Source organism: Chaetodon trifascialis, chromosome 9 (assembly GCF_039877785.1).
Source record: "Chaetodon trifascialis isolate fChaTrf1 chromosome 9, fChaTrf1.hap1, whole genome shotgun sequence".
NCBI lineage: Eukaryota > Metazoa > Chordata > Actinopteri > Chaetodontiformes > Chaetodontidae > Chaetodon > Chaetodon trifascialis.
In genome coordinates, this window is record NC_092064.1 from 24,358,959 (window position 1) to 24,368,108 (window position 9,150).

Genomic DNA, 9,150 nt, shown 5'->3' on the forward strand with positions numbered 1-9,150 from the left:
CTTAAAGTAGCTCTGCTTCCTCAGATCTTTGTGCCGATGCCAGACTTTTGATGTGCTGTGCTGCAGTATATATTTTTGCTGACAGTTTGTTGTTCAGAGCTCAAGCAACGTGCATTGATAATGGCTGTTGGAGTGCAAAGCAGAGTGCGAGAGTTTCACTCCTGATGCTGGGCGTCGTGTATTAGAAATGACATTAATGATGCAATCTCTTATTATCATGTTTCAAAGCTTCCAGTATATCTGAATGTCTTGAAGAACAGACTGAGCCTTGTTGAGGTCCTAGCGTTCACTGCTGCTTCTGCTTTTCATAAAAAGTTAACGACTTCTCATGAATGCGGTGGAATGTTAGATTCAGAGGGTCTGGATTCAGTCTCTTAAGTTATGTAAGAGGAGGCCCATACCCAGAGCAAGACGTAATGCCTGCACAAGCCTGAGCGCTGTGATTTGGGCAAATTCTGCCTCTGCTCATTAGCATCACATACAAAACAAGTTTGATGGTCTCCCAGCCTTCATTGTGCTTCTGGAAAGAATGTGGTTTTCCAGATCTTTCTTTCCATTCATCCTGTCTGAAAAAGAACCACTGAAATATCAAATCTAATTTCAACTCTCTGTTTTTTGTCCTCTTTTCTCACAGATTCCCAGTTCCCCATTGACATCACTCCTGTGAAGAGAGACCATGACTTCCTGGACAAAGATCTCGTGGAGCCACTTTGCAGGTAAACAGATGTTTCATTGAGACTGCAAAGACGGTGGCTCATCCATGAGTCATGTAAGGCAACGCCACAAATATTTTTCAAGCCAAAAGGAAGTAGAACTATGTGAGCAGTTCTAGCCCTTAAAGTAAAAACCAGTCTCACAGTGTTAGACCATAACATTATGTCATTTTTATTTTCTTGGGTGTTAATTTTCTCACAAAGGCAGTAAGATTTTCCACACGCTGCTGTTGCATTTATTTCATTTATTAAATCCCTACATCGGTTTGTACAGACCTTCATCAGACCTTCATCTGTTTGAACTGAAATGTTAGCCTGACATACAGGTTTAATAAATTGCTAGAGTGTTGGCAGGAATTCAATACTTTGAGCGTCTCTCTGACATAACTGCCTGATGAATAGTGGATGAGTGTGTGTTTCCCAATTAGCCAGACAGCATTAAGAATATAAAAGTTCGCTAAGCCAACAACTGGTGGCTCCACATCGCTCCCTTGTAGGGCAAGACGGCTCATGTACTTTTTCAAGCCGAGATGAAAACAGCACTTCAGTTACCACAGTAACCGTGACAACCATGCCGAGAGGGAAGCGGGAGGAGCGTTTGGGTTGCCTCACACAGCTCAATATACTGTGACTCCAAACAACCCTAAAGCAACTCATCTAAATTCCAAACTAGCCACGGGATAAATAGAAGACAATTGGAAACAGTTCCACCTCCAACGTGATTTTGCCCATGACTTCCCAGCATCTCTATGGTAACATAAGGATGGCTTTGTTGTTAGTTATGCAATTACAGTCTGCTGTGCAAAAATAAATATCACCCTACATGCTGTGGGTGTCTTTGATAGAATTGAAACTGCTAGATATTTCATGTATGTGAGTGCTCTTCCTGATCCCTGGCTAAGCAGCCTCCTATTTTAGCAACCACATTCAAAGCTCTTTAGGCCTGTGGAATAAAGGGCCCCCAGCTTAGAAATCCTTTTCTTCAGTTGGGTCCCGCTATCTACAGTAACAATCATGAGAACTTTTTGTTTGGCTAACCCCTATCATCAACACACAGTTACAGCCTCCATCTGAGGCCATTTACTGTCACAGAACAATACTGTCAATCTGCAAAAACGACTGGTAGCAATATCTTGAGCTGTTAAAGCTTGTCATTATCATACCACAAATGGGTTTCTTTTCGTGTAGGGCAAAGGCACAATGAGCCAGAGTGTATTTTGTCATGTCGTCATCTTTTCCCTTGTGCTATTGTTGGTTCATGTACGGTTTTTAGTGCTGTTACTTTATATATCCCAGTTTGCACACCCACAAAACCTCTAATAACTAAGCACTTGCTCCAAGGCTTAGACTTAGGGTTGATTAAAAATATTGGAAATGTTTCTTTGCTTCTCTGAGAGATTTGTTTTTGGAAAACTGTGCTCAGAACATCTGTACACGTGTTTCAAAGTGTTATTTCCAGCTGCATGTTCTATGTGTAAGCCACAAAGCCTAAAAATTTAGAAAGAATCAAATGATTTGCATGCCAAGTTCAAAATGGCATCTGTAGGTTATGACCATACTGAATGAACCGGGCTGTAATTAGAACAGAAATCCATCGGTTTACCTTAAATTCACCTTTCTTCAAACTACTGCACGCCACCTTTCAAGTCACAATCACTTAGATCCACCGCTGAGAGACAGAGAACAGAGCAACCGTCAATTACCGGTGTTCATTAGGTTTAGGAGATTGTGGCAAGGACAAACTGAATTTCCCGCTGGGTCTGGTTGCACATCCAGACCAGAAGCTGATCCAATTAACACTTAAATAGCAAACGGAATGGGATTTATTTCTGGAGAGCTCATTAGGAAACTGGTGTTTTCCCTTGTTTGTTCAGAACCGTTTTCATCCTCACGCCATTTTTCTTTCAGGCGACTCAACACCTTGAACAAGTGTGCCTCTATGAAACTGGACGTGAACCTTCCGAAGAAGAAGGTAAGTGTCGACTCGGTCGCGAGCTTTAGCATGACAACGATGCTCCTGCAGTCTTTGACTTTTAAAGGGAATTATTGAATGAAAAGTGCAACTCAAGTGTGACACGACACCACATGCATTTTGGAAAAACACACACTCCCCAAACTTTTTCTTCAGCCAAGAGCTCAGGCTGAAGTGTGTCATGTTTTCCATCTGTGAAATACAGCATGTACCTCATGTACATTGTTGTTTTTAAACTCTCAGAAAGCTAAATCCCTTGACTTGAATATCAGAAATGTCATTTGAACTGTGCAAGAAATAAGAGACGAACGTCAGTGCCTCCGTAAGAAGTGGTATTTTCTTACATAAACTGCCTGAAGTTATGCATATGCTTCCTGCACCAACACAAATATAATCTGGCTTCATCCTTTTAACCTAGATTCTATGGTATTTGAGATTGTACCATTGTTGTATTCATGCCTATTGAGCATGATTGCTTTTTATCCGTCCCTGCTTTGGAATCTAGCCTGCTGGCTTATATTAATGATTTTTTTCTTGCCTTGGTCTATTTATGGAAAAGTCTTCAAGTCAATGGAATTATTTGTCTGGTGTTATATCACTCTTGGCTCTTTAATGTTATTAATTCTGAGCAGACACATCCTGCAGCTTTTCCTGCACTTCTTATCTAACTGCTTTTTGTGGCTTCAGTGATCTGTCTGATTCTATAGGCGCCTCACTTTGTAAACTGGACAATGTTAATATATGTTCTACTCGCAACATAAGCAGGAAAAAAAATGCAAAGTGGCTGTATAAGTTATTTTTACATCAGTCTGCATTATTGCATTTTCATACTGTGCATGGTAATACGTTTTTGAGAGATTTAAATAGAAACATTCATCACTAAAAAGAATTAAAATTATCAAATTAAATCATGTAGGCCAGAGTTAATTGATGTAACATGATCTGTGTTTGCCCAGAGTGAAGATTCTGATGAAGAAGACCTGTTTGCTATCAGTGACAAATGGACCTTTGAGTGGAGCAGCCGGCGTTGGTCCAGGTTACAGGACATTGACTGTCTGCTGGGAAATCAGGGAGAGGGTCAGCCCTCCAGAGACGGTGTGCCTCTGAGAACCACCACGAGCAGCGAGAGTGTTTTGACAGACCTCAGCGAGCCAGAGGTCTCTTCTTTGCATAGCGAGAGCAGCGGTGGCAGCGGTCATAGGGGCCTCAGCACGGAGGACTCTGACTGCTCCAATCGCACCTGCTCGGATTCTGCAGCAATGCCAGACTCTACATCTCTCACAATGCCTCATATCCCCAAAGAAATTACTCACTATGGCTCACTACCTGATAAGCACGGCAAGACGAGCCGCATCCGTGCCAAAGACTTCCTGAAGCGCATGGAGACACTGCGCTCCCGAGGGACTCTGGGGAGGGGCCGTAAGACATTGGTCATCAGCGCTCCAGTGCTGCAGCAAGAAGCCCAGGCACTGAAGACGCTACGGTGTGTGGAGATCATAAATGGAGATGGTGGAGCTCCGGAAACGCCATCCAACAAAATTCTGCCGTCCCAGTCCAGTAGCGAGGGAAGCAGCCATTCTAGTGGCAGCGCTGTCAGCACACCCAGCATGAAGGAGCGTAAGCCTCACCGGGCTGACTACAAGCGCAGTGGCATGTATTTGGAGGACATAGACATCTTCTCAGGCAACCAAGAGAATAAAGTTGCAGAAGAAAACCGCAGGAATGAATTCTGCTCCTATGAAGATCTGGTGGTCCACATTCCCAAAGACCACAAGCCAGGAACCTTCCCCAAAGCTCTGTCCATAGAGAGCCTGTCCCCTACCAATGGGGCCTCCATCAACTGGCACACAGGCAGCATGCACCTGGACTCCCCACTGATTTCATTCAGGAACGAATCCAGGCCTGTCACCCAGTGCTGCTCCAGGGGCAGCCGCATCAGTGTGTACGATAATGTTCCTGGCTCGCATTTATACGCCAGCACTGGAGACCTAATAGACCTGGAGAAAGAGGACCTGTTCCCTCACCTGGACGATATCTTGCTGCATGTCAATGGTCTGCAACAGATAGTGGACCACTGGTCCAAGAATGTGTTACCTGTTGGAGAAGGGCCGGCGCAGGTGGATGGTGAGAGGGAAGATATGGGAGGCCTCCAGTCCTCTAGTCAAATCACTTTGGACTTTGAGGGAAATTCGGTCTCAGAAAGCCAGACACCACCTAGTTATGGGGACAGAGACAGAGTATCACTTGCTGAGACAGAATCTACAAGGCTCAGGGAACGGAGGGACTCGGGAGTAGGTGCTTCACTCACAAGACCTAATCGGTAAGACTCACGGGACTGTATTGAAAGTACTGAAATATTTGACATGACATTGCTTTGAGTCTTTTATGGAAAAAAAGTAAAATGCTTTTCCCTTTCTTTGCTTTTTTATCTTTAATGGGTTTAGGTTACGATGGCCCAGCTTTCAGATATCAAATCGTCTAAGTCACTCAGTGGCATCCCTGCAGATTACCAACCAGTCTGCAGGCCAGCTGAGTTTGCTGCAGAAGTTTTCTCTGCTGCGTCTTACTGCAGTCATGGAGAAGTACTCCATGTCCAACAAGCATGGCTGGACATGGTAAGTCATCTCATCTTCATCTCTGTGTTTTCTCAAATTGTTGTATTCATGTTAATTTGTGTGTGTATCCAATATGGTATAATTAGACCTGATTGAATGACTATAACCAGATTCCTTCTTGGCTTACAAGCTGCTCATGTGTATATGTTGTATATTCTTCATATTCTCCATCACAGTCTCTTGTTGAGTTATTAAAGCAAGGTGTCAAAGATGTATTTGATGTCTCCCCTAGGTCCGTCCCAAAGTTTATGAAGAGAATGAAGGTACCAGACTATAAGGACAAGAACGTGTTCGGAGTGCCTCTTATTGTGCATGTGCAGCGTTCTGGACAACCGCTGCCCCTCGGCCTGCAGCAGGCCCTGCGGTACCTGAGGAGCCAGTGTCTTGACCAGGTCAGCCACACTCTCAGGTTGCATCTGACATGAACGCATGTGATGTAACAAACGGTTGGGTTTATCTAATGTGTATAATGTGGTGTAAGGTTTCAAAGCACAATAGCTGAAACAGGTTGTAGGTGGACACACTATATAGTAGTATAATAACAACACAGGGAGTGCACCTGCTGTACAATGTAGTTACATATTGCCACCAGCTGTCAGTTTAACAGTAATGCTTGTGTTTGCTTCCAGGTGGGTCTCTTTCGTAAGTCAGGGGTGAAGTCTCGGATTCAAGCTCTGAGGCATATGAATGAGAGTTCTCCAGACAATGTGAACTATGAGGATCAGTCTGCCTACGATGTGGCTGACATGGTGAAGCAGTTCTTCAGGGATCTGCCAGAGCCTCTGCTCACCAGCAAGCTGGGAGAGACCTTCCTCCACATCTACCAATGTAAGGACATAAATCTCTCTTTGTCTTTTGTCACAGTTTTTAATGCAATGTCTCACTTGGTTTTGTTTGAATTTGGCAAGCAATGTGAAATTGCACCTGAAGTTACTGTGTGACTGTGTGGGGATGCAGTTTCAAATCTTGTAAATGACCTTTGACATTCATGGCTGTTTTACTCTCTTCTCACCATGTCTGGAAAGCAAAAATAACAGAAATCAATTGTTTCAAATGTGCAGATGTCCCAAAGGACCAAAGGTTGCAAGCTGTCCAGGCAGCCATCATGTTGATGTCAGATGAAAACCGAGAGGTGCTGCAGACACTGCTCTGTTTCCTCAGTGATGTCACTTCCTCTGTGGAGGAGAACCAGATGACACCCATGAACATCGCTGTGTGCCTGGCCCCCTCCCTTTTTCATCTCAACATACTCAAGAAAGACAATCTCTCACCAAAGTAATTTCTTTTCTCATGTCTTCTAGTGTTACACAAAAAAATGAACAAGCAATGCATGTACTCTATTAACTCCTGCTTGATTATCTTCACCTATGACTCCATAAAGATGGACATAAAATGAGTTTCTGGCGGTGCAGTAGATTGCTTTCTTTCTGGGCCGGTTTTAAAAGGACGTAGCACCCTGTTTAAAGCCCAGTGTTTTATGAGATCATGCTGTGTACAAACAAAGCAAAGTTCTCTAATTTACCATGTTGAAATTGTTGCTAAAGGAATCAAAGGGGGTTTCATGCAGAGAGGAAGAGGGGTTTATTTACTGGTGGGGGACACTGACAGGGGGACTCTGCTGGCCTCATAACTGTTTTTTTCTCTCCATAATCCTCCAGGGCCATGCAGAAGAAGTATGCCACAGGCAGACCCGACCAGAAGGATCTGAATGAAAACTTAGCAGCAACACAGGGCCTCGCTCATATGATCATAGAGTGCAACCGTCTCTTTGAGGTACAAGAACCTGAAGTTGAAATGATGCAAGAATTTCAAGCCTGGATGCAATTACCACAGGCCACTCTGTGTATATATTTGCTGTCAGTCTTACCTCATGCTCTTATACGTCCATTAGATCCCTCATGAGATGGTTACTCAATCGCGTAATTCATATGTGGAGGCTGACTTGCATGCACCAACAATTGGTGAGCTGTGCAAGCAGCTGGAAGATGATGATGGAACGTACCAAACTCATTTGGAGGGGAGACTTCAGAACCTGCTTAAAGAGGCCCGAGAAAAGTCCAAATACTGGATGTCCTGCAGCAGCTCTGATAACACAGAGCTCTACTATAAGAAGGTTGGTGTTCCTCCTTCTTCATTATTGTTTCAGATATGAGAGTTCCTCATAATAATCAAAATGGCATTTATCAACTGCATATTCTGAACAGAATATCAACAATGCAAAACATAACATAACACAATACTTGATACCTCAAGCATGGATCGTGCTTTCAGATCCGCTAGCTAACTTGATAGTTTTTGTCTGTGCGTCACATCCAGGTGGGAGACGGGAACCCTTTGAGACGATGGAGAGTGTCTGTGGAGGTGGAAGCGCCGCCATCTGTAGTGTTGAACCGTGTGCTGCGAGAGCGCCACCTGTGGGATGTGGACCTGCTGCAGTGGAAAGTGTGTGAGACATTGGACAAGCAGACAGAGGTGTTTCAGTACGTCCTCAATCGCATGCCACCTCATCCCAGCAGGGACTTTGTGGTTCTCAGGTGAGAGGTGATAAAAAAGAAAACACTAAAGAACAGAGACTTTGTTTGGAAGCAGCTCTAATTGATTTTCTGTTAATTCAAGGTCATGGAGGACGGACTTGCCCAAAGGTGCCTGCTCCCTGGTTTCTGTGTCTATAGAGCATGAGGACTGTCCTCCTGTTGGAGGTGTACGAGCTATAGTCCTGGAGTCCAGCTACCTGCTCGAACCCTGTGGCTCAGGAAAGTCCAGACTGACTCATATCTGCAGAGTGGACTTGAAGTAAGCCTCATTTCTAAGTCTTTTACCACTTTTTTCTTACCTATAAAATAAATCCGTGTGATTTTAGTTGCATTTTTGTGATATTTCTTTGATGCTTCTTGTATGTACATGTACACTATAGTATATTGAATGTACTGTTCTGATTTCAGGGGAAGGACTCCAGACTGGTATAACAAAGCCTTTGGTCACCTCTGTGCCGCAGAAGCTGCCCGCATCCGCAACTCCTTTCAGCCACTAATCACAGACGGCCCAGAGACCAAAATCTGAAACTCTTTGCTGATTGTGTCTGCTCAGCCTTGAGATCAAGATTGAGCCTTTGAGTCATTGCTAACAGGCAGACACAAGGCATAAACAGGACCCCAGAACTAAAGCACAGTTTTGTCAGTTTTTTTTTTCCAGATAGAAATACTCTGAAAATAATATTGAGCTCCTCTGTACTTGCACAATGACGAAAGAGGACACATTATGGGTGCTGAGCTTACAGTAATTACTCAGTGGGAAATTAATCATCCTGCCAATGTTCTTAGCATTAGGAGTTTATTTACCATCATGTTGCTAAACCTGTATATTATGATAATTATTATCTCTATTAATAGTATTGTATTACTGTTGCTTTAATCTACAATGTCTAGGACATTCAAGCTCTTAAACGCTTCTGGGAAGCATGTATATGTTATTCATTTCAGATTTAAAGCTATAATTATGATATAGACTCAAGTGTCTGTATATATGTGTGTGAAAATACTGTACATGCAAACGAGATGTGTATATATTGTATATATGTGAAGGGATAAATAATACATATGTTAATATCCTATATATTGATTATTTCACTGTGTCATCTTTCCTGTAAAACACATGGTACAAAATTGTAAGCTGGTTTTACTTTGTTTCAGTATTGTCATTTTTGAATGGGTGTAATTTTATTAAACTTTGACCTCCTGTGGTTGTGAAAGGATTGACTTAAGGTTTGACTTGATCATACCTGCTTAAAGGGTACTCAATTGCGCAGTCAAGTACAAGAGACATCATTTTATAATAAAACTATCCAAATTCT

The 9,150-nt window shown here is 43.1% G+C and overlaps 1 protein-coding gene across 3 annotated transcripts in view; it reads left to right on the forward strand.

Annotated features, from left to right (window-relative positions):
* stard13b (StAR related lipid transfer domain containing 13b) overlaps nucleotides 1-9,150 on the forward strand; it is a 30,613-nt gene extending 21,463 nt beyond the window's left edge. For all 3 annotated transcript variants that reach the window (XM_070971006.1, XM_070971005.1, XM_070971007.1), the window contains exons 3-14: nucleotides 635-716; nucleotides 2,622-2,685; nucleotides 3,642-5,005; nucleotides 5,130-5,300; nucleotides 5,533-5,692; nucleotides 5,930-6,128; nucleotides 6,362-6,575; nucleotides 6,959-7,073; nucleotides 7,192-7,413; nucleotides 7,617-7,834; nucleotides 7,917-8,093; nucleotides 8,243-9,150. In XM_070971006.1, the coding sequence (XP_070827107.1) occupies nucleotides 635-716; nucleotides 2,622-2,685; nucleotides 3,642-5,005; nucleotides 5,130-5,300; nucleotides 5,533-5,692; nucleotides 5,930-6,128; nucleotides 6,362-6,575; nucleotides 6,959-7,073; nucleotides 7,192-7,413; nucleotides 7,617-7,834; nucleotides 7,917-8,093; nucleotides 8,243-8,360 (3,104 nt within the window). In that variant the 3' untranslated portion in view covers nucleotides 8,361-9,150. The remainder of the gene's footprint in view (nucleotides 1-634; nucleotides 717-2,621; nucleotides 2,686-3,641; nucleotides 5,006-5,129; nucleotides 5,301-5,532; nucleotides 5,693-5,929; nucleotides 6,129-6,361; nucleotides 6,576-6,958; nucleotides 7,074-7,191; nucleotides 7,414-7,616; nucleotides 7,835-7,916; nucleotides 8,094-8,242) is intronic.